The 26672-nt window shown below is 34.6% G+C and overlaps 1 protein-coding gene across 4 annotated transcripts; it reads right to left on the reverse strand.

The window, feature by feature from the left end:
* Positions 1–1137: 1137 nt before the first annotated feature.
* LOC125673092 (uncharacterized) lies at positions 1138–25972 on the reverse strand. 4 transcript variants are annotated; one of them, XM_048909359.2, is made up of 2 exons: positions 25826–25972; positions 1138–3793 (listed from the first exon to the last, which is right to left on the reverse strand). In XM_048909359.2, exon 2 carries the CDS (start codon positions 3784–3786, stop codon positions 1180–1182), a length of 2607 nt encoding a protein of 868 aa, XP_048765316.2. In that variant the 5' UTR covers positions 3787–3793; positions 25826–25972; the 3' UTR covers positions 1138–1179. The 4 variants fall into 4 exon arrangements, with proteins under 4 accessions (XP_048765316.2, XP_048765314.2, XP_048765317.2 ...); XM_048909357.2 differs by lacking the exon at positions 25826–25972 and adding an exon at positions 19171–19412; XM_048909360.2 differs by lacking the exon at positions 25826–25972 and adding an exon at positions 9381–14963.
* Between the last annotated feature and the right edge of the window lie 700 nt (positions 25973–26672).

The raw sequence follows: 26672 nt of genomic DNA on the forward strand, positions 1-26672 counted from the left end.
AAATAAATATAACATTATTCACATGATATTATCAATACACACTTTGAGAAACATATATGTCATCTTCATATTTCACCCCAAAAAATATCTATATGCTATTTGCATCAAAATTGAAACAAAACATGTACGGTGTATACGTGGTCACGCATCAAAGTTTTCATAGTTAAACACACAGTTGGAATGAAAAATGTTTCACACATGGGTTGCAAAGAAAACCCAATCACAACAGCATAACTTGTACATCAAGACAGTATCCCCCCCCCCCCCAAAAAAAAATCCAACAACAAAAAAAAAAAACTCGTTCGCATTCTGTAAACGCCTTGTATGCACACAATTAGTACTATATTTGTGCATCACCAATATATTATATAGGTTCATGTTCTAAGGAGTATCGTTTCCAGCAATGGATGCTGAGCGCCATGTTTGACAAACTGACGCTGAGCGGATACATCGCTATGTTTTACGAACTGACGCTGAGCGGATACGTCGCTATGTTTTACGAACTGACGCTGAACAGATACATCGCTATCTTTTATGAACTAACGCTGAGCCGATACATCGCTATGTTTTACGAACTGCTGCTGAACGAATACGTCGCTATGTTTTACGAACTGACGCTGAACGGATACATCGCTATCTTTTATGAACTGACGCTGAGCGGATACGTCGCTATGTTTTATGAACTGACGCTGAGCGGATACGTCGCTATGTTTTACAAATTGTGACGCTCAGAAGACACGTCGCTATGTTTAGAGTATTTGCGTTACATAAAATCTTGGCATGCAGCATTGAAAATAGCAATTATATAGCCATTATGATCAGAACAGGATAAACTCATAATGATAATATTGCCTATAAAAAGGAATTTCAAACATACTCCTTATGAATTATGGAAAATAAAACGTGTGAATATTGAGCCAAGACATGGACGACGAAAGTAAAATACATGTATATTAGATATTAATTACTTGCAAAGTTTCGAGCAAAGAAACATTGATAATAATAATAATAATAATGGTAATAACGATAGAAATAAAGTGTTGAGTAAGAACGAGTAAAAACGTAGGACTTCGCGATTTTGAATCAGCGAAAGACAGTACCGAAGTTAAGGAAAAACCCACAAGCGATATAGAACTATTAAAAATTGAAATATTTTTATCATTATGGTATGAAGTCCATTCATTGTTTACAGGGTTTGTTATTTGGTAAAGTTAGATGTGATTTACACCAAGCTTCATTACGAACAAACACCACATCCAAAGCGTAGCCATCTTTCGGTTTAGGAACAAGAGGTTCCAACTGAGAATGTTCAGTGTAACCACCGATACTCTGGAAATACTCTCGTAGAAATTTCAGATTTTGTTTAGAGAGTTCTATAACATTCCTATGACCGTCGTACACTTTATACTCAATCGTCCAAACGTCCACGGTAAATCGCTTAGATGCAAGACTTTTACGCAAGGCTAACAATACATTTTTTTCTGCACCTTCAACATCCAAAGAGAAATAGTCAATATGGTTTACTTTGATACGATCCAAAACTTCTTCCAAAGTGAAACATGGGATGACAACGGAGTTCTTTCCCTTGATCCATTTAATATGATGTTCGTCCACCTCTTCCTCCACCGCGCCAATTGCTTCGCTTTTCAAAAATGTAACATTTTTTGTTGAACTAGCAAGACATGCACACAATCTCCAAGCACGGCGTCCAAAGGTATCTATTCTTTTACAAAGATCTGGATTTGCTTCGATAAGAAGTCCAGTCCAATTATGCTTTCGTTCTAGCCAAACAGTATTGGAGAGGCCCTCTCCATCATAAGCCCCAATCTCCAAGTAAAATCCTTCTTTTTTGCTCATAATGTCGAACACGGTTTGATCTTGATTTGCTTGTGAGTATTTCTTATCTATGTTTGCCCTCTTAACATATGGACCGGGTTCCTTTAAGTACTTATTTATATCAACTGTATCGGTCTTTTCAGGACTCTTATCAGACTTCTTACTAGGACAGGCTTTATCGTTTGGCAGTTTGTCATGCGTTTTACACCATACCTCATTACGAACAAAAACGACATCCAAAGCCGTACCATCTTGCGGTTTGGGAACAAGTGGCTCTAGTTGGGAATGTTCGGTATAACCACCCAGATCCTGAAAATACTCTCGCAAAAATTTTAGATTTTTAGTAGAGAATTCCATAACATTTCTGCTACCATCGTAAACTTTATACTCAATTGTCCAGACATCCACTGTGAATTGTTTTGATTGGAGACCTTTTAATAACGATTGCAATACAGATTTTTCTGCACCCTCAACATCCAGAGAAAAATAGTCGATATGTTTCACTTTTATACGATTCAAAACGTCTTCCAATGTGAAACACGGAACAGTTACCGAGTCTTTCTTATTGATCCATTTAACATGATGCTCGTCTACTTCCTCTTTAACCGCACCAATCGCTTCGCTTTTAAGAAATGTTACGTTCTTGGTTGAACTTGAAAGGCAGGCACATAATCGCCAAGCACGGCGTTCTACTTTATCTATTCTCTTACATAGCTCTGGATTAGCCTCGATAAGAAGTCCTGTCCAGTTATGTTTTCGTTCAAGCCAAAGCGTATTGGAAAGTGCAAATCCATCAAAAGCCCCAATCTCTAAGTAAAATCCTCCGTCTTTGCCCAAAATGTCGTACACGACTTGATCTTGATTTGCTTGCGAGTATTTCTTGTCCATGTTCTCCCTTTTCTTGTATGGATGAGGTTCCTTCAGGTAGTCTTTCATATCAAATGTCTTCTTAGCAGGAGTTGTCTCAGCCGGTGGAGCAGTCTTCCCGGGACAGTAGTTGCCGTTGGGAAGTTTGTCATGCGTTTTACACCATACTTCAGTACGAACAAACACGACATCCAGACCATTACCTTCCGGCGGGTTAGGGAGGTTAGGTTCTAACTGTGAATGTTCTGTATACCCACCAAGGGTCTGAAAGTACTCTCGCAAAAATCTTAAATTTTCCCGAGATTTTTCTATAACGTTTTGTTTTCCATCGTAGCATTTAAACTCAATAGTCCAGACATCCACAGTAAATTGCTTTGATTCAAGACCTTTACGCAAGGACTGCAAAACGGATTTTTCACCGCCCTCGACATCTAATGAAAAATAATCTATATGGTGTATATTCATATGATTCAAGGCGTCTTCCAAAGCAAAACATGGAACAGTTAATGTGTCATCTTTATTCAAGTACTTTGCATAGTGCTCACTTACTGCCTTTTCAATGACGAATGACGGACCTTTGATAAAAGTGACAGTTTTTGGAATACTAGAAAGGCATGCACACATTCTCCAGGCATGTCGTTTGAGGTTGTCAATTTTTTGACATTGTTCTGGATTAGCTTCGATAAGAAGACCTGACCAGCTATGCTTGCGCTCCATCCATAACGTGTTGGAAAGGGTCTGTCCATCGTGTGCCCCAATTTCCAAGAAAAATCCACCAGATTTCTTTAGTATGTCATACACCACTTTGTCCTGAGATGCTTGTGAGTATAATTTGTCCGCATTACTTACTGCTGTTCGCGGATGAGGTTCTCGCATATATTTTTTGAAATCGAAATTTACCCTGGATGGTGCCTTCCGATGTTGCTCAATTTCACTTTTCTGTACATGGAATTCCTGTACATTTATTTTGCTTTCTGACGTTGGTAAGCCTTTGTCGCGAACATCATAGTTCATGTTCCAAATTACCACGATGAAGGCAATAGATGCTACACATATTACGATTCCTCGGATGTGGATCTTCATTTTGTTCCTAGAATAGAAAAAAAGCTGGTTTTAGTATACTAAATTATCAACTAGCAATGTCTCTATTGGTACTAAGATACCCCCCCCCCCCCCAAAAAAAGCAAATTACAACTTCAACACAAGAATGACTACAGTCTCATAGTGTTGAAAATCAGTTTAAGTCTATAAAACCATTTCCCTTTCTTCGTAAATAAATGACTATTCTATTAGGACTGGTTATTATCTCATGAATATTCAACATGTGAGGCTTCATGACCTACGGTGGAAAGTAAATTTAATCAACATCGAGAAAGCATCTACACTTTCCATTGTTCGGTTTACTTATCTACCTCACCTCACCCTATCAATATACATATGAAGCTAATAATTCTGTGTCTGGGTCTTCATGTTTTGGTGAAAAGAGAATCTACCGTTAGCCCCTACGACAGTTTATATCCATGTGTACTTAGTTCGACTTTTGATACATTATTGGTCATATACTTCTCATTGAATATCTGAGTAGTTTCAGGAATCGGTAAAACGGAGAAACGTTATTGCCTGGACATTAAAATTTAGTTCTCTAGAGCATGTCGTGCTGACCAAACCTTGGACTTGTGGACCCAAAATCAAAACTAATGAAGGTCATCAATATCCCAAATGTATACTATTCATCTAAATATCAATTCATTAGAAATAAAAAAAAAAAATTGCCAATTTAAATTGATTTTTATAACGTTTTTCTAATATCATTACACAGTCAATCTAAGTTTAAACTTTGACCTTTCAAATTACATTTCATTAGGACTATCTTCTTAGCTAATCACCTGATAATTCATGACTCTTACTGATAAATACAGAATAACCCAATTCCCGTGTTTGGTTAACTTGGGCCTCTCTTTTAAAAGCCGAAATGCCTGTGACGTTTACTTCGAATGCCGGGCGCTTGGCGCATTCAGTTGTCACCACGTTATAAGTTTCGGAATCGAGACTATCGAACCCAGGACGACTCGGGTTGTGAGGATGGGTGTATACCGGATGCTTGTCATCTACACTACAGATACATAATCCCTATCTCATACATACATGTATACCATAATTGGTTTATCAAGAAATATTTAAACTTGCATTAATAGTATTGAGTTGGTATACCATCTGATGCGCTTCCTGGCGCATATGCCGGCCTGAAGTGTAGAAGTTCATTATAGGATTGAACATTCTTTTAAAGAATAAATCGACGTATAAACTTTGGACAGTTTACTTCAAAAACTGGATAAAAAAAGCGAAGCAATCTAGTTTGTAAGTAAAATGTATAGAGTTTACATATTAATTTCTTAACAAGATGTGTTTGTGAAACACAAATGCCCCCGATAATGGCCAATTCTGATGATGGCCAAGGTCAAAAGGGCAAATATCTTGGTACCAGTAGAAAGATCCTGTCAAAAGAAATGCTCATGTACAATATGAAAGCTCTAATATTTACCATATAGAAGTTGTCATATGACCAATGTAAAAAATAAAATAAAAGTAGGTCAAATGTCAAGGTCAAAAGGTTTAATATCAACGGAAAGGTCTTGTCACAAGGAATACTCATGTGAAATATCAAAGCTCTATCTCTTACTGTTCAAAAGTTATTAGCAAGATTAAAGTTTTCAAAAATTAGGTCAAACTCCAAGGTTCAGGTAACAGGGTCAAAAATGTTGATACCCACAGAAAGGTCTTGTCACAAGGAATACTCATGTGAAATACCAAAGCTCTATCACTTACTGTTCAAAAGTTATTAGCAAGGTTAAAGTTTTCAAAAAGTAGGCCAAACTCCAAGGTCACGAGGTCAAAAATGTTGGTACCCACGGAAAGGTCTTGTCACAAGGAATACTCATGTGAAATATCAAAGCTCTATCACTTATTTTTCAAAAGTTATTAGCAAGGTTAAAGTTTCAGACAGAATGACAGACAGGACAAAAACAATAAACCCCCCGATCTTTGATCTCGGGGGCACAAAAAGATTGTTTAATCCTTATCATTCAAATTCGTTTAAAAATATTTTCCTATCGGGGGCTTTTTTATTATTTTTTTTAACGTTAGAATAATCGCGTAGAAATAAATCGTCTTAAAAGTAGTCCGTAACCAAGAAAACGTTTGTGAAATTTAATAAGCAAACACTAAAATCAACACATTCAATTTGAAAGGGACTGGTTCGTGTTTTTCCTCTTTCATTTTTGATGTTCAATATTAAAAATATAACTCATCAAAAGTTGAAAACCAAAATTTGTACCTACTTAATGCAAGGTTAAGAGTGATATTTTGGCCTTAACTTTCTGTTAAAAACAAGCTTAGAACCTTGTAAATATTTACTAGGTAGTGAAATGGTAATTTTGTACTTTAAAGCATCCCAATTTAACGTTTGAATGGCACACTTTATCTAAAGAATATTTGAAATATGATATATTTGATAAACATAGACTTTGTATACAATAACATTACCCAATCTTTGGTCACACAGCGAATAATAAACTCTCTATTATGAGATTCTGCCATAATGCATAACCTTAATTGTTTGTGAATTAGACAGTAAATTTTGAACATTAAAAGTGAAAAACAAAATTTTGGGGGAAATGGTGAACCTTAACTTTACGATTTATATACATGTAGTAAACAATACACCAAAAAATGTTTGTTCTTGATAGTATGACCTTCACATTAGATCTAGTGCAATTGAAAGTAACAGCTTTTGAAAACTACACGAGCTCCGAATTTCATAAAGTTACGATACTCACGCAAAATAATTGAAGAATATCGTTGCTAATTGACTGCATAACACTGTATTTTTGAATGGTGAGACGAAGTAGTCGCAGTGAGAGATCCCATCAGAGCCGACGTAAACAAAATTTTATATAGAAGTGTAGGCAGCTAGCTTATTAACCAATCAGACGGCTTGATTATTAATGTGTGCAGTGGATTGGAATGACACACTCTTGTTACTTTAAAAATGAAATTCATTTCTTAAATGTACGCTGCTACACGTGTACAGTAGTCAAGAAAACGAATTTGTTTATTTTCATCAGTTTCTTTGAATCATTCAGTTCAGCAATGAGACGAACATTTTACAATATATAACAAAACTATAGGGCTTCCCCATTCCAAAGCTGAATACCAGGACCACCAATAAACAATTGAGTTGCCGATGTTTATAGTTCATGATGTCACGAAGGACATACACGATTATCCCCCTTACCACAGCCAGATAGAATCATGCTGTAAGATTTTGGCAGATGATAAAATACTAAGTCATTCGACGACTTCCTTTCTACGCGTATTCTCTTTCAGGTTTACAATGCACTGTTTAGTGTTTACACAATGACGCGGAACAATTCCCGCTACGTGAATGTGTTCATTGTATATTTTCTACGCGAAATAAATTAAATGTTGATGTTGTTGATGTTACAGAGTTACAATTATATCCTTTCAGGTTTTCTTAGTTTGCAATAGTTTATCACATTTGTATTTTAATTATTTGAAGTACATAATTTTCATTATAAAATTCCATTTTTTAAAACATTGTTAGAATTTATTTTATTGAATAGTAGTTTTTTTTTCTTTCCTTTTTTTAATTGTACTTGTAAAATTTGGTAAATTTCCATTATATTATTTGATTCGTTTTTAACTTAAACATTTTAATACTAATTCCCTATTTTCCTTTGACACTTCTTTTTCTATATTTCTGTTTTTACTTCCAGTAGTCAATACCATTTTGATATTATTTACAATATATTTCCCCTTGGGGGTGGAGGGTGGGGGGGTATGGGATATAAAACCATGGACTAAAACAAACATATTAAGCAGGGTTAAACTACAATATCAATATGAAAATAAAATGGGGAAAATCAAAACCTGGATACGAAAATTCTAAACAAAACCAATGCTGAAGTATAAATGTAATATTTAAAAGAAAATAAATGTCAGAATCACGCACATAAACAATACAGAATTACTTATAACTATTATCAACTAAATTAAAACCAATAAAAAGACTGATTCTGTATAATATTTCATTTTATTTACATGATATTTCATTTTGTTAACTTATTAAATGATTACGTGGTAGATTGAGTATTATGCAAGTCTTCTCCTTAAAGATACAATACTGATCTCCACACAATGGATGCAAATCAAGCCTCATTGGTTACCTATTGACCGCTGTTACCAGTTTATCACAATACATGTATATTTGAAAACAGAAGCATGTTATAAAGGTATGCATAGAAAGCATGTAATTAAGCAACACTATCAGGAATGATCTAGAACTAATTGTAACGGCCCTGTTACAGATGTCCCCCAAACATTCCCCCATTTACATTGTAGCAAGTGGTGTCATTTGTTTTAGCCTTTAGGACAGATGATTTTGACCATACCATTCTGTGAAGCATCTCAGTATAACTGTTTTATAACGTACAGTTCATTTCATACAGACACACATCAGTTATAGACATCCAATAAAAAATTCAGTGCACATGCATGTACCTGTTTGAGCATGTCCATATGTTATACTAGTTTAAATAAAAGATTTCACAAGATTTCAATGATAAACGAACTGACAGCGAATAAAAAAAAACAAAAAACCAAAAAAAACAAAAAAAAAAAAAACAACTACGTTTGGGGAACATAATTAATGATGGTACATTTGTATATGTAACTGCAATACCTGAAGAAACATTGAATCCATTTATGTAATCTACATGTACTAAATGAATGTACACTGACATATTTCATTGATGACGCTGATTTCTGTGCATTATTCATTATCATCGCCCTGACAAAATTAATATAGTTATGGCGTGTACAAGTAACATCTTATTGATCAATGAATGTTGTTCTTGCAGATTCTAAGAGCCAGGGTATTTAAATCAATAAGCTTACTATATATACCTATATATTATTCAAGTAACACATCATTGATTTGAGGCAACTCAATTCTGCAGGACTACAAATGTAAATAGTTCGAATAAAAGCATAGTTCAATGTTTTTAAAGTAATACCAATACTTTGCTTTTTGAATGGCCCCTGGATCTTTTGTGACACTAGTGAAGGTTTCGTTTTCAATCGATAGAAACAGATCATGGTTCGCTATAGAAATTTTCAGCTCACTGGTTCATGAAGAGCCTCGCTTTGACTACAGTAGACTGGGTGTTTAAAAAGACGATTGACTACATGGTTTACTTAAATCAATATTCGGTAATATTAGAACTTCATTGCATCTTTTTCACTCAAGAAGAAATGTTCAGTATTTACATGAATTATGACCTTGCTACCCATTTTAACTTTTAAAGATGGCGTCCATTGAAAATCAAGCAACATTTTCGACCTCAGACGAATTCGGTCACCTGCATAACACGACATTCAAGCCCTACCTATGCCTCTGGCACGCGCCTGTTATAGTACAATCGTGTATAGTTACATATAAATGGATTTCGTATGATTAAATTTCATTAAATCTATAAAAGTTGATGAATTTCAAGAATCATGAATTCATTGAACCCTAATAGTCTACATTTATAGAATCGGCCATCTGTTTTTTGGGCGTTACGCTTTTCTAATGTGTAAATACAATATGTACTCACTCAAGATCGTGTGTGACAAAATAATTGCATCTCCACCATTATTTAAGTAATACGTAGTCTCCGTTTTCGCTATTTACCGCAGGTAGGAGGTATTGGATTCCTTCTTTTGAAACCTATTCAATTTTATTCTAACCTTGGTAACCAGGGTCGCAAACACCGCAGATGATCTCTACATCATCTGTTTACGTACAGTGCTTTGGGGCGGATCACAAAAGACATCACTAATGACTGTTCTAACCACTGGCAATTATAACGTTTTGATGCGGATGGTATAGAACTCTAAATAGATGGTACCCAAGTTCGCCGATGAAGAAAGAGCAAATGGTATAGGATTATATTCTGTACTCCGAGATATCCGTAGTACGTCGCGAAATTCCGTAAAAATTCAATTAAGGAAAAGCCTATTATTTTTTTACTCGAAATTTACATGTACACATGTACCTGGGCCCTGGCACTGTAATACTAAACAAAATATTTGCAAATTGCAGCAAGCAAATACATAAAATGTACAACTGTACCACTAAGGAGAACGCTGGTGAATTGTAACATTAGATATCATTCTTATTCTAAACTACATGTAAAACTTATGACTACAATTCATAAATCAACGTTCCCAATAGCTATTAATGACTGAAAATGTTAAAACACTTTTCACGGCCATTTTGACCGTTATTTTTAAGTACCCAAAATGACGTTATTATTATAAAACGTCAACCACTGGTACAGTGTTAATGTGGTTTGATTGAAAAATAGATGAACCGTGTATCTTTCTAAAGACTTATTATTAGCATTATTTATGAATTGTAATGAATTATCATTAATCAAAATTAATATTTAGGTCTCTAAATCGTTTTGAGTCTTTTCGTCATTTTTGGGGTGTACATGTACAATGTATCAAAGGAACCGGTTAAAATGGCTGTGATATTAAGTGAAAGCGCAGACAGTAATTATACTTGTTGGAATTCACAAATATTCAGTGCAGTGCCCGGGTAAATTTCGAGTAAATAATAGGTTTTTTTCTGAATAGTACATGCAATTTCGGGATGAACTTTGCTGGTATTCTACATATTCAAGTACAATCTTATACCATTATGACGATGTGCAGTACCTCCTTAATTAAGGATGAATAACACACCAGAGAAATTTGATAGGGATGAAAAGTGGAGGATATGTTCAATAGATTTTTTTTTTTTTTTTTTATTTTTTTTTTTACAAATTTACTTTAGTAAAAAATGCAGTTTTCGTAGATAGTAATCGGGGGGGGGGGGGGGTGGGTGGGGGGTGGGGGGGGATTTAGAACCCGCGAGCTACAGTTATGCAGTCAACTTGCTAACCTACTGGGTATTTTCTTTAGAGAAGTGGACAAGAGGATGTAGGCTATGCCTGTTCACTTCTCTAAAGAGAATAGCCTACTAGGCTTCTAGGTCAAGTAATCAAATCTTAACAAAATAGACAAATATTGCTAGCATTTATATTTCCATTCATGTCTTAAAACAGAGTAAGCCATTATGACGATCTAGTGTACCTTTCTAGTAGTATAAATTCGAACCCATGTGGTACAACTGATTGCGTACATATATTTCGAAATTAAATTCTATCGCATGCGGAAGATCTCATTTAATACAAGTTTAAGCAGTACATCATTTGCCCACTAGAGTGCAGGTACTTACATGTAAGATTGTATATATACATATACTTACTGGAAGTGATCAGATATCAATTAGGTTTTTTTTTTTATAAACTGTTAGTTGTAAGTTTCAAATTCATAATTATGCATAAAGCAGTTGTCAGTACTTGTAACGATTCATGACCATGATCATGTCGGCACACGTATTGACTATCGGCACACGTGTTGACTGTCGGGACATTAAACAAGGACCATTATACGTAATGTTCATAAAGTGCGATTGGGTGTCGACTGTTTTTACTCTCAAGGTTTATTCTTCTTCATTTTTTTAATGTATTCCAGCATTATCATTACGGTTCAGGGTTGAAAACTTTTATATCCTAGTTGACAGCAAGGTGAAAGCACATGAAACATGGATTTTACATTTCCCTTTACAGGTACGGAACGAATCTCACAAACCATGACAACAAATAACATCACAAACCATGAAAATAGAATAACACCACAAAGCGTGAAAATAATATAGCAATCACATATATAGTTCCTATATATCGTTTGTAAAGAAAACCATACCTATATATCTAAAATGTCACGATATCTTAATTACACTATAATGACTTCAAATCAAAATTTGCTTTTAAGATTCCCATTATTTGGGTCAAAGATATATGAATTGAACATATGTTCTTAAAACTTATATTTGTGATTTATCAAGATTTTTCAAGAACGGGTCTTTTTTTTATGGTGTTTTGTTCCCCTGCCATAAATATGGCCCATGGCATCGATCGGCATCTGTACAACTAGTTTTTAAACTTTACGCGTTTTCAATACAACGTGTATATGCCAGTCCAAATTGACAATTTAAGACAATGTTATTCTCTCTCTCTCTCTTTCTCTCTATTTCACATGGAACCACTGGATTAACACGACAACGAATTACCATAGAAACGCCCATTCAATATTGACACGTGACTTTCGAGAGGTTTAGCCACTTTACAACTTACAAGTACCATGCAGTGTGTATGTTACAGTAGGATGTTACCTAGTATCGCTTTTCCAAAGGAGACAGTCGCAGAAGAAGAAACAAAAACAAGATGTGTTTGTGAAACTTTGATGTCCCCGTGTGATAGCAAAGTAATTCTGGCCTGGTGCTTATACAATGTAAAACTTTTGAGCACGTTTTCATACTCAAATTAAAACTCCGTGATCTAAATCGTACTCGTATTCGAAAGTGAAGGTTAGAAAACTTTTATAAAAATCATTCTCCCACTTAAATGGAGTACATGCTCAAGATTTTTCGAGCATGCTTTGGAGCTTGCTCAGAGTTGTACTCAAAATAAACACGGCTGAGTTTGAGTATGAGTACGGTAAAAGTTTTATAACCTCAAGGCTTGGTACCAAAAGAAATATATAAACACGTGAAATATGAAAGCCCTAGCACTAAGCGCTCAAAAGTGGCCAAGGTTAAAATCCCTGCGGACAAACAGACAGACAAGGAGATAAAAAGCCCCCGAATCCCTGATTACGGATGCATAGAAATTAAACAAAATTAAAAACAACACCTAAAATATGTTCTTTTGTCCAAACTTTAAAATTCTAGATTTGGTAGGTGGGGATGCTACTAAGACATCGGTGACGATCGGCCAATAAAGTTAACTTTGTATGTAATATGTTGCTAAAAAAAAAATAAGGGTAGTCACGCCAACAAGCATTACTTTACGCATGATCAAAGAAATACGATACTGTTATTCTTACCGCAAAAATCGTCAAAACCTGTTATCGTTAACAAACAAAAAAACAAAAACAAAAAACAAAATAAATAAATAAATAAAAATTCTATATCATATTCAAATCACACCAAGCTGTGACCCGTCGAAGCAGTTAGAAAATCATTTACAAACACTAATTAATATATTCTTGGCTAGGTAGATTTAGCGATCACTGCACGGAGATGCATTTTACATACGGAAGCCTAGATTTTGAACACAGACCAGAGTGAGGTTCAACCATAGAATAAAAACCCACCGGATTTATATCCGCCTGACTTAGCAGAGATTATCCGGCCTCGAACACACATGACTCTCTCTCTTTTACATCCGACTGATTACAATTTGTGGTGGCGCGATCTATGACGGAGGTGATACAAGGATCTAAGGCTTACTTCAGGAAACGATACTTTATAACTTGTCCACCACACAAGGTCTCGGTGTTTAAGTCTTCATAAGTACACCTTCTTTAAGATTGTACCAAACAAATACGTAAAAATTTCCTCAGGCTTAAATTAAAAATTTATTTGTTTGATGTACTCCGATCGACCCGTGAAATTTGCCCCGACCCGATCATTTTTCCCGCACTTGGAAATTTTAAATTTTTTTTATTTGCTCCCTGGAAAATAAACATTCTTCGAATTAGTATTAAACTTGATGCTATTTTTTTTTTTTATTTGGACTAATTGTTTTACAGAATTCTTGTTATCAAAATGTCCTTAGAGCGTCTTTCGGTTCTACTTTCACTTTGATAATGACCATTTGTTAATCCGGGAACTTTTCAAACACTTTTCTATGTGAACGATCAAATATACCGCATCACAGCTCCAAATTACCACATTATCTACCAACAAGATAGAACAAGGAGCTACGAACTCCCCCGTCGAGGCCTGATCGTATTTATGTACAAAAGTTTGAAAGTCATGTCATTTAAATAAAAAAATCACGTGGGATAGCGCACCAAAATTATGGCGGACCACGAGTCGGCGTTTATGTTGGTCTATATTTCTGAAAAGGCACGCATATTATTTTGATATGGGATTATTTAAATGTTATGACGATTTAATAGGTGAACAGCACTTTTACTTAGCTCTTAAACTGAGACACACGAATGGAACACGATCGTCACAACAATTTGAACGATGCGGGGAAATCGGCATTAAAATTATATTGGGTAATATTAAAACTTATTGTAAATTGCTGTCAATTTACGTGTATTATATACAATGTGTACAAAATGATTGTTCTAAACTCTATTCTGTCTGGCAGCGTTATGTGTTTAATGAAAACATAAGAAAATTGGTAAATCTGATTTTCAAAAAAAAAAAAAAAAAAAAAAAAAAAAAAATACCGACCTACCTACCCGACTTGAAAAATGTGGGTCGGAGTACATCAAACAAAAATATTTTTAATGATGGCCTCAAGTTCAATTTTTTGTTCTTGTAACTTTTAATACTTTGTTCAAAGGAACAAAACCTCTTGCTGTGTAAGATATAAAAGAAATATATCTTAATTTAAAAAAAAAATATTTTTGCCACTTAGTTTCCAATCTAGGGTATCAGGCTCTTGTTAGATTAGAAGAGTGTGAAATTAGAAGAGTGTGAAATTAAACTTTCGTAATAAGAATGTCCTCTTTGTAAAAACTTATCTATAGAGATTAAAATTAATATCTTTTATTTTTTATAAAGCTGACCTATTTGTTCCCAAATCTCAACAAAATATATTGTAATTGATATATTTGTGTCCACCGCGATGCACAATATAACATGCATGGCTCCTCAATGGCAAAGCTTATTTATTATAATGTCAAATCGCTTCATATCAAGATCTCTCAAAAGATGTATAAATCAACTTTTGAAAAAAATTAACATAATGAATAAATAGATAAAGAATTTGGTATATTTTAAAATAAAGAAAATTCAAACTAGGATTTTGGATATATGCTGGACCTTTTAAAAAAGTGATTAAAAAAAATATGACACATTCGGCAAATTGACGTTATCATATTTGACCTTTAGTTTTAAGATATGGTATTGACCTTCATTATACTTAAGAGAGGGGACTGCTCAAACATGTGCCCAAATATCAGGTACCTACAAGCTACACAACAAACAATACCCATTACTTTATATTAGACAGTTAAATCTCGAAACAATGAAATAAATGTACTCAAGATTTAGACTCCCAGAAATAAATGTACTCAAGATTTAGACTCCCAGAAATAAATGTATTCAAGATTTAGACTCCCAGAAATAAATGTATTCAAGATTTAGACTCCCAGAAATAAATGTACTCAAGATTTAGACTCCCAGAAATAAATGTATTGAAGATTTAGACTCCCAGAAATAAATGTACTCAAGATTTAGACTCCCAGAAATAAATGTATTCAAGATTTAGACTCCCAGAAATAAATGTACTCAAGATTTAGACTCCCAGAAATAAATGTACTCAAGATTTAGACTCCCAGAAATAAATGTATTGAAGATTTAGACTCCCAGAAATAAATGTACTCAAGATTTAGACTCCCAGAAATAAATGTATTCAAGATTTAGACTCCCAGAAATAAATGTACTCAAGATTTAGACTCCCAGAAATAAATGTACTCAAGATTTAGACTCCCAGAAATAAATGTACTCTAGATTTAGACTCCCAGACCTCCAAGATATTGGATGTTGCCCATCTTTTTCAGAATACTGGTCATAAATTATATTAGTTTGTATTAAACATAATTGAATATTAGTATTATGGAGATTTCAATTTTTTAAATTAATGATTTAAGAAGATATAAGCAAAAACTAATTTTACAGAAAGTCCAAATACTAGTAAGTAAATAAAAAATGAATAGATATATTTTCAGACACACACAATGTAAGCTGGTGTAGTTATGTAGCATTTACACCTAGATTTGAAGACAATACAGCATAACACATGCATAGAGATAAGCATATACTTGTTCTTAAATACAATGCAATAAATGTGCACAGAACTTTTGTAAAGAAGAATATTTTTGTAAAGAGAAGTATTTTGACAATGTTTAAAATTATTTCCAGAATATATTAGTCTTTGCAAATAACCTGTCCTACAAACATATGTAACACAGACTCACAATATAACACATACTCGCTACATATAACACAGACTCGCTACATATAACACATACTCGCTACATAAAACACAAACTCACTATAAATATCACAGACTCACTATATATATATATATATATATATATATAACACAGAGACTCACTATATGTATATTTAACACAGACTCACTATATATAACACAGTCTCAGTATATATAACAAACTCACTATATATAACACAGTCTCAGTATATATAACACAGACTCACTATATATAACACAGTCTCACTACATATAACACAGACTCACTATATATAACACAGACTCACTACATATAACATAGACTCACTATATATAACACAGTCTCACTATATATAACACAGACTCACTATATATAACACAGACTCACTATGTATAACACAGACTCACTACATATAACACAGACTCACTACATATAACACAGACTCACTACATATAACACAGACTCACTACATATAACACAGACTCACTACATATAACACAGACTCACTACATATAACACAGACTCACTACATATAACATAGACTCACTATATATAACACAGACTCACTATATATAACACAGACTCACTATATATAACACAGTCTCACTATACACATGTACATGTATGTAACACAGACTCACTATATATAATACAGACTCACTATATATAACACAGACTCACTATGTATAACAAACTCACTATATATAACACAGTCTCACTATATATAACACAGACTCACTATATATAACACAGACTCATGATATATAAGACAGACTCAATATACGTATATATATACCTCACTACATACTCATCAAATGTAACATACTCACTACAGACTCACTATACATGACACAAACTCACAATATATAACATAGACTCATTATATATAACATAGACTTACTCTATATAACATAGACTCACTATATATAACATAAACTCACAAAATATAACACAGACTCACTAAATATAACACAGACTCAATAATATAACACAGACTCATTACATTTAATACAGACTCACTATATAACACAAACTCACTATATATTACAGAGTCACTATATATAACACAGACTCACTACAGACTCACTATACATAACACAAACTCACTATATATAACACAGACTCATTATATATATATATATATATATATATATATATATATATAAACACAGACTCGCTATATATTACAGAGTCACTATGAATTACACAGAGTCACTATATATAACACAGACTCACTATATATAACACAGACTCACTATATATAACACAGACTCACTATATATAACACAAACTCACTATTTGTAACACATACTCACTATATATATAATACAGACTCACATACTATATTTATCACAGACTCACTATTTATAATACAGACTCACTATATATAAACACAGACTCACAGACTCACTATACACATGTATATGTATGTAACACAGACTCACTATGTACAACACAGACTCAAGTGCTATATAACACAGAGTCACTATATATCACACAGACTCGCTATACATAACACAGACTCACTGTATATAACACAGACTCACTATTTATAACACAGACTCACTGTATATAACACAGACTCACTATATATAACACAGACTCACTATTTGTAACACATATTCACTATTTATAATACAGACTCACTATATGTAAACACAGACTCGCTTTATGTAATAGACTCACACAGACTCACTATACACATGTACATGTATGTAACACAGACTCACTACGTATAACACAGACTCACTATTTATAACACAGACTCACTACATATAACACAGACTCACTATATATAACACAAACTCACTATTTGTAACACATACTCACTATATATAATACAGACCCACATACTATATTTATCACAGACTCACTATTTATAATACAGACTCACTATATGTAAACACAGGCTCGCTTTATGTAACAGACTCACTACAGGACTCGAAATTAACATATGCCCGTCAGTCTGTGACTGGTTAAAAGTCTGGCGGACTAACTGACATTTGTTTTTGTCAGTCCGATGGGACTGGTTAATTTTCTAAAGCATCATTTTGGAAAATATACTTTTGAAATTTTATACACACATTTGGCATGCTTCGATCTGAAGATATCAGACGAATCTGATTCGTAAATATAAATCCCACATTTAAGTGTTACAATATTGTCTGAGGTATATTGAGTTAAATTTCATTTTGATAACATTAACCAAATATGTTTAATTATTTCTGGAAAACTCTGTTGGACTGGTAAATTCTTCTGCGGACTGGTTGAAATTATACTCCATCATTCCAGCTGGACTGGTGACATAAAAAGTTAGCTTCAAGCCCTGCATTATGTACAACACAGACTCAAGTACTATATAACACAGACTCACTATACACATGTACATGTATGTAACATAGACTCACTATATATAACACAGACTCACTATTTATAACACAGACTCACTATACATAACACAGACTCACTATTTAAAACACAGACTCACTGTATATAACATAGACTCACTATTTATAACACAGACTCACTGTATATAACACAGACTCACTATACATAACACAGACTCACTGTATATAACACAGACTCACTGTATATAACACATACTCACTATTTATAACACAGACTCACTATACATAACACAGACTCACTATTTATAACACAGACTCACTGTATATAACACAGACTCACTATATATAACACAGTCACTATATATAACACAGACTCACTATTTGTAACACATACTCACTATATATAATACAGACCCACATACTATATTTATCACAGACTCACTATTTATAATACAGACTCACTATATGTAAACACAGACTCGCTTTATGTAACAGACTCACTATACACATGTATATGTATGTAACATAGACTCACTATATATAACACAGACTCACTATTTATAACACAGACTCACTATATATAAACACAGACTCACTATTTATAACACAGACTTACTATATATAACACACTCACTATATATAAACACAGACTATGTATAACACAGACTCACTACACACACCGCCACGCAAGGATTGATACAAGTATCATCAATTGTGCAAGTGAGGAAGGAAATTAATATGTACACTGTGTAGTGTTTCATCCACACACACAAAACAAGGAAACGATCGTTGAAATTTACTCAACAGTCTTCACAAAAATCATACTGTCATGATGATGTGTCACAAACTTACAATATCGAATCATGAATGTGTAAATGTGTGTTTGCTAGATGTAAAATATTAAAATATTGTTAATAACGACGACAATAAAGAAAATATTACTAACCGGTAAACTGATCACGGAATTCCTCAAAAATGTCTCGCTGTACGAAAATGATTTACATTGTCTGTAGGAACTGGCGTAGATTTCACAATGGACGCTTTAAGCCAGCAATTTCTACTACCCAGCATTGGCCACGCATGACTATTTCATAGCACTGAAGCATTAAATACCATGCGCTGTGTTCAGGACGTGTCTGACGACCGGCCATGTGACATGTTTAAGTGTAGTGTAGTGTGTGTGTGTGGTTCACAAGCACTGTCGGTGGGATGCGTGCGAACACTCCACATCTAGGCATAGATCTGTATTATAATCTTCTTTTACTGTAAGTTCCGTATACTGTTTAGTGGGATGCTCCGTGATTTCAGTGTCGGAGACGTGAAATCGATAGACAATTATATGGGAAGTTCCAATAAAAACACACACAAATAAATCGAATTAAAAGACATAAAAGTGAGACTTGAAATTTTATAGCTGTATTGGCATATACTAGAGTTCGTTATGTCAACACTATTGCACGAGCAAAGGAAAACAATTTATAGCATCTACTAAAAACATCTGTTGAAGGACGGAAATCCATAGCATCACTTTCAAAAGAGGGAAAGGGGAATTTTTATGGCAATTTTAAAAAAAAATCTGTATATTCAATATATATATTCTTCAGTCGTGTTTATATATATATTTATACATAAAGCACTAAATAATCACAACTAGGTACTGAAAATTTTCACTCCAGCCTCGGGTCGAACCAGCGACCCACGGCATCAACCGCCTAGCAAAACTGTCAAACCAGTGCGTAAGTCCACTCGGCCACAACGACTTCCCCATATGATATTTGTGTTTGCATTCAGTCGTGTACACTCGTAACGGATGTTGAAACACGACTGAAGACCGGTAACACGGTCGAAATATTTCTACAAAGTGTTCAGAGGTGGGTTTTTTTTTTTTTTTATACTTTACTTCGATAAAGAGACTTTATATATATATATATATATATATATATATATATATATATATATATATATATATATATAAACTTTTTTTCAAAAAAATCCGACAGTTTCAAAGATGGAGTACACTCTATATAAAAAAAAATACCTTCAAAATCATTTGTGTTTGGGTTTTTTTTTCCATAGAAAACGATATAAAATTGAATAGTTACATGTACATGTACTTGCATTAAATGTAAGTTGAATAATTGAAATCTGTGTCCGAGCCCAAATTAGCCACTACCAATGAAAATTAGATGCTTATATAGGCCTATATACTTGAGGGAAATACCTGTAGTGTAATGGAAAATTGATAATCTTCAATGCTCTCTATTTAATAACAAAGTGGTGATATCCGGAAATTCAATTGATGTCTGCACATGTATTTCTGGATTCGAGTTTAAAATCCTACAGCTAAGATATCCGTTCATAGCTTTTATTTCTCTTTCTACTTATGTCTGATTAAGTTGCGCCCCCACCTACCCCCCCCCCTCCCAACTTAAATTCCGGGATCCGTCCCTGGTATACGTATCATAAGATCAGCTATATTATTCAGATAATCTCTGCAGGAATCTCAGAGCAATGAGATATGACTTTGCGAGATCACAAAGGGTGGTGAATGATCAGAGATTTTACTCCAGTTTGAATTTCCGCCAGGTGACAATGCAGACTGGAACTTTTCTCTGCCAGTTCGCTGCACTTGCTTAATTTATACATCTTGTGGAGACAGATTGAATAATGCGAGCATTATAAATACAAAAAAAAAAATTATATACCATATACGATTGATTTTTCTATCTTTAAATTATTTTGTATCACAAATACGCTATCTATCATGAAAATGTAAAAAGAAAGAAAAGAAAAAAAGTGGCAGAGAACAATTTGATAATGCGATATTACGCAATAATCTACAGGAAGCATGAAAACCTTGAAAATAAATTTTGAAATTACACATTTAATTAACAGACACTAAAAACCTCTGAAGTTTATGGAAAATATGAAATCCATTTTCTACTTCTGCATATTACCTTAGTGGTTTTTGTGTGTTGTTTTTTAATGATTTTATGATATACACTTCTTGTGTAGACGTATTAAAATGCCCCTCCCCCCCCCCCCCCCCTTTTATATACAAGTTTCATTAAATCTGGTTTTGCACAGTTTCAAAGATATCTTTAAAAGTATAACTATGTGCATCTAAGGAAATTGGATTGATAGAATCATACACTAGTATAAATTTATAAAGTTTATATTTTATCAGATGCCATTATTTTAATTCAGCAGAGAATATACAAGTATTTTGAATGTCTTGAAGCTTTTCGTAGTACATTTGACACTTTAAGTTCATAATACTGCACACAATACTGCACTGTAAACAAGTACAAACACACTTCACACAATATCTTTTTGTGAAGTCGAGCACATGTTTTAGGATGTGAAGCTGGACACATGAAACTTATGGTATTGCAAATACATTACTATTCAATCCTCTCTTCTTCTTTTTTTTTTTTTTGCATTAAGTCCAGTACATATGTTCATGATTTTTACATACATGAATACATTAAATTTAGATATACTTTTATTTCTGTGTGACGTTGAACACATTTGTTCATGATTTTTTACATATGGAACACACCCCTTTTTGATGTAGAGTATATTTTGTGTGAAGTCGATGGCTTTTCACATAAATAGACAAAAGTTTGCTCTTTGTATCAATAAAATGTATAAGCTTCTGTTTGCACCAAGATTTACAAAAGTATTTTCTTTTCTGGAGGTAAAAGGAGGTTGTAGTGAAGTGTTTAGCTGTTAAACGCTTATATTAGAATCTAAACACTTCCATTTATGTGTTTAGACACATTTAATTTCTAAACAAACAAGTGTTTAATTTCTAAACACTTTCTCATGTGTTTAGAAATTTAACATGTTTAGAATCTAACCATGTCCAAAAAAAGTGACAACAAAGTGTTTAGAAAAGTGTTTGAACTCTAAACACATTTTTTACAGTGCATGTCACAATATAAAAGCGGTGGTAAGAGTCAGAGGAATCTCGGATTGTGCCCTGTGCGCTAAGATAGGTCGATCTAAATTTGTGGTACTATTCCTACAGCTGGTGACGTCTCAATATGCGTGAACAATTCTAGACGTGACGTAAAAACAATCAATCAATCAATCAACCGACCATATCTATTAATCATAATTAGTAACATTTAATCCACTTGATCCCTGCTAAGGACCTTAACCAAGATTTTCACCAGGGTAGGCAGGGTAGAGTTGGGATCGAGTCAGAACACCGTACGTGGCATTTACTCTTGAAAGGCTGCTCCAACCACAGTTACCTGTGGGGGCGCTTTGTGCCTGTGACAAAGGGAGGTAATCCATGGGTGCACACAGCGATTCCGCGAGTTGGCCGCAAGGGGGTAGATTTGAATGTTAAATGGGTCGTTACAAACACTTGCCACTAAGTTATTCTAGTTTTCATCTGGTCTGCATCGGGGGTCAATATATAGTAGACCGGTTCTCTCTTTGTTAAGCGCCAGTTAATATTCGTTTAAATGGATGGAGACAAGTTTTATGCTTGTGCATGATACATGGCTTGTTTAATTGTCATCAAGGAGGGGTGGGGGTATGAAGCAACTATAAATCAAAGTAATATAGATACTACCTAGTTACAAAGACAAAAGTAGGCGGGGCCATTACGTGGTTTGAATTACATCTGATCAGTAGAATTTTTACATTCTTGCCTATCCATCAAGTTGGATCCTGTTTGTAACACTATATTGTAAGCGTGAACTAGATTTAAATGCATAATTTGCGTTATAGTCTGTTTCCTTAAAGTGTATATTCACAATCACACCTCAAGTTTACATTGTAGTGGCGTTGTGGGGAATAAAATATGCACACAGTACAGTTCAAAATAAGCAGTCTTGACCGCGAATACGCAGTCCTGACCGCAAATACGCAGTCCTGACCGCAAATACGCAGTCCCGACTACAAATACACAGTCCTGACTACAAATACACAGCACTGACTAAAAATACTCAGCACTGACTACAAATACGCAGTCCAGACTACAAATACGCAGTCCAGACTACAAATACGCAGTCCTGACTACAAATACACAGTACTGACTATAAATACACAACACTGACTATAAATACGTGGTACTGACTACAAATACACAACACTGACTATAAATACGTGGTACTGACTACAAATATGTAATCTTGACTACAAGTATGTAATCCTTACTACAGATACGTAATCCTGACTACAAATACGCGATATCGACTACAAATACGCAGTACTGAACGCTAATACGCAGTACTCACTACAAATACGCAATACTCACTACAATACGCAGCCCTGACTACAAATACGTAATACTCACTACAAATACGCAGTCCTAACTACAAATACGCAGTACATATACTAAACAGAAATACGCAGTGTTGAATTGAAAAAATTCTAAGGTAAATCGCAAAACACAACCGGGTGATATTTGAGCTTCTCGTCATTAATATGATATTGTACCGTGTCTTTTGAATAAGACAATAAATAGGTAACAACTGTGAATCATCATAACATGCGTTAATTAGGGGGTGTAATTTCTTATTTCTTATCATGCGTTAATTAGGGGATGCCATTTCTTATATCCAATGCATAGTCAACATATTTTTCACCATTAACTAAAATACGTTAAACGATTTTGTAACAAACGCGATTTAGGGTACTGGCATTCTGATTGACCTAGTATGAAAACGTTCCTATGTAGTATACAATGAATAAGATATTTCTGAAGTCAAATTTCCTTTTCTATATATTTTGTATAACTCCGCCTGGGTGTGACCCTCGGGAAACATCCTGCCGATTCCAAGCCCAGACAAAGGAGGAGGGTCAGGCATAGGGTTGACAACCCCATCCTGCAAAAACCATTTGTTACAGAAACGCCACCATATTTAAACATATTTTTGCTAGGTGTAAATGCAAAGGCTATAACAGTGATGATTTTTTTTAACAAAGTAGAGAATGAAAGAGAGAGAGAGAGAGAGAGAGAGAGAGAGAGAGAGAGAGAGAGAGAGAGAGAGAGAGAGAGAGAGAGAATTATCACAAGTCTATTTTCCATCATATAAATATTTCAAACCATCGACGAACGGAGCATAACCTATTTATATTTCCTTCCCTTAAAACACGCCATGGATTGATCAACTTAGGGCTTTAAGAGACAATTATTGACTAAGAAGGATTACCAGCGAAGTTCGCTCTACAAGTTCAAGTTTCTATTGTATTTAGTCAATACAAGCTGTAATTTATAAACACTCAGGAAAAGGGGATCGGAGGTACATCATCTATAAATCTCTTTACACTATATATCGAGGTCTCTCTTGCACGCAGCAGGACATTAAACCTCTGTTATATAATTTATGTCCTCCTTTATCCACAGGCACTCAACGTTTTAAATATCTATAATAAAAAAAAACTGCCTTTCTGTAAAAATAGTATTCACATTTGTTTACAAGAAGGCAATTTTTTATTATAGATATTGAAAACGTCGAGTGCCTGTGCCTTTATCATATATATACATTGTCTTAGCCTTAGCGCTGAGCTATTGCATCATTTTAAACTACACCAACAAGGATACGATGCAAGACCTTACGCCTGCCGCTTTCGCACGGACGGACTGGAATTCCATTTTTCAACTTTGTTAGATCCAACACTATAATATTTAAGTTATTGAATCATGCATCACAATAAAAAAAGGATGGGGTTTGGGGGTTGAGGTGGAGTTGGAGATTTCCCAGGAAAGTAAATGTTAAGTATTCCTGCAGCTGATATATACATATGTATATATATCATAACTGCAGCAGACACACAGAATCACTTATTTTTACAATGATGACTATTTCTTTACTAATGCAAATAAAAATGTTGGTATTGGGTGTCTACACCCCCCCCCCCCCCCCCCCCCCATCCCCACCCCACCTATACTGCACACAATGTTCTTAGATCTAATAGCAGTAGTTCTTAATGAGAAGAATATAAGCTTGAAAGTTATAAATAAAACCATTTAGTGAAATACAAGCGCCCCCTCCCATTATATCTTTATTTGTATTAGAAAATATAAACAAATACTGTATACGTGCTTATTTTCGCCCCGTGTTAATTTCGCCTTTATATCCTTGCTGACGGTTTCGCCCCTTTTACATTCCCCCTTATCACAGTTCGATAAGAGAGAAAACAGTTTTGCCCAGTTTTAATTTCGCCCACTGACAATTATAACGAGGACAAAAGGGGCCAAAATAAAACAGCTAGGTGGGGATAATTAGATTATGTCAGTCAAATGCAACGTGCTCCCCAGGCACCACCCCACTTCCTGCCCCCCCCCAGGCACCACCCCACTTCCTGCTCCCCCAGGCACCACCCCACTTCCTGCTCCCCCAGGCACCACCCCACTTCCTGCTCCCCCAGACATCACCCCACTTCCTGCTCCCCCAGACATCACCCCACTTCCTGCTCCCCAGGCATCACCCCACTTCCTGCTCCCCCAGGCATCACCCCACTTCCTGTAAGTGTGATATTTTGAACTACCAAAATCCTCTTCATTCACCTTTAGGCGTTTTTTTTTTTTGTTTTTTTTAAAACCAATATTTTATAGCATGTATTAGAAAATTGACAACCTTAGATACGAATCTGTGCTTCCACTTCAAAGATTTTCTTCCTGTCGACCAAGAAAAAAAGCATTTGAAATGTCTATTTGGATGGGGTTCAAAAGGCAAACGATGTTTTAATTTTAGCAAACTTGGATCTACGAACATCCCAATACCATACACAAATACCCAATCATAACAATATCATATCACGTATCATGAGTGACCATTCATCAGCATACTTGTTTCAGTGTTGAACACTGTGAACAGCTTCAAAAGGCCATAACCACGAGAATATACTGTCGTCAAAATCAAGAGTTTTGATATTTTGAACTTCATTTAGCACATATTTAAAAACAAAAATAATCAAAGTCTGAATAATAGTTCAATGCTAACAAGTGATTAACAATTATTTCTACCTGTTTACTTTTCATTGCGAAAAGGTGAAGATAACGAACAGTGATCAATCTCATAACTCCTACAAGGAATACAAAATAGAGAGTTGGGCAAAGACGGAGCTCTGGATATACCAGAGGTGAGAGAAGATTCCTAGGAGGAGTAAGCATCCTTTGTCGATCGGTCACACCTTAGAGGAGTCCTATAAACGGAGTAATCCGCAGTCATAATGAGTAAGTTTAGAACGGCCTAACAATCAATATGAAACACACGTCAGACAGCATTTGACCCAAATATCTATAGGATGTATTGAAAAATTCTAGATCATTATAACGATCATAGACTCTAAAGTATGGTATTCAGAAACCTCTGCGCTGGGCCCAATGCGCCATGCATAAGTCAAAATTTGTGGCACTTCATCTGAAAGCTGTTGACGTCCCTACATCGGTGAAAATATTCTCGAATGGACGTTAAACAACAA

This window comes from Ostrea edulis, chromosome 3 (assembly GCF_947568905.1).
Source record: "Ostrea edulis chromosome 3, xbOstEdul1.1, whole genome shotgun sequence".
Lineage (NCBI taxonomy): Eukaryota > Metazoa > Mollusca > Bivalvia > Ostreida > Ostreidae > Ostrea > Ostrea edulis.

Coding starts and splice junctions, on each gene's coding strand:
- LOC125673092 (XM_048909359.2), bottom strand. CDS start 3,786: ATGAAGATCCACATCCGAGGAATCGTAATATGTGTAGCATCTATTGCC.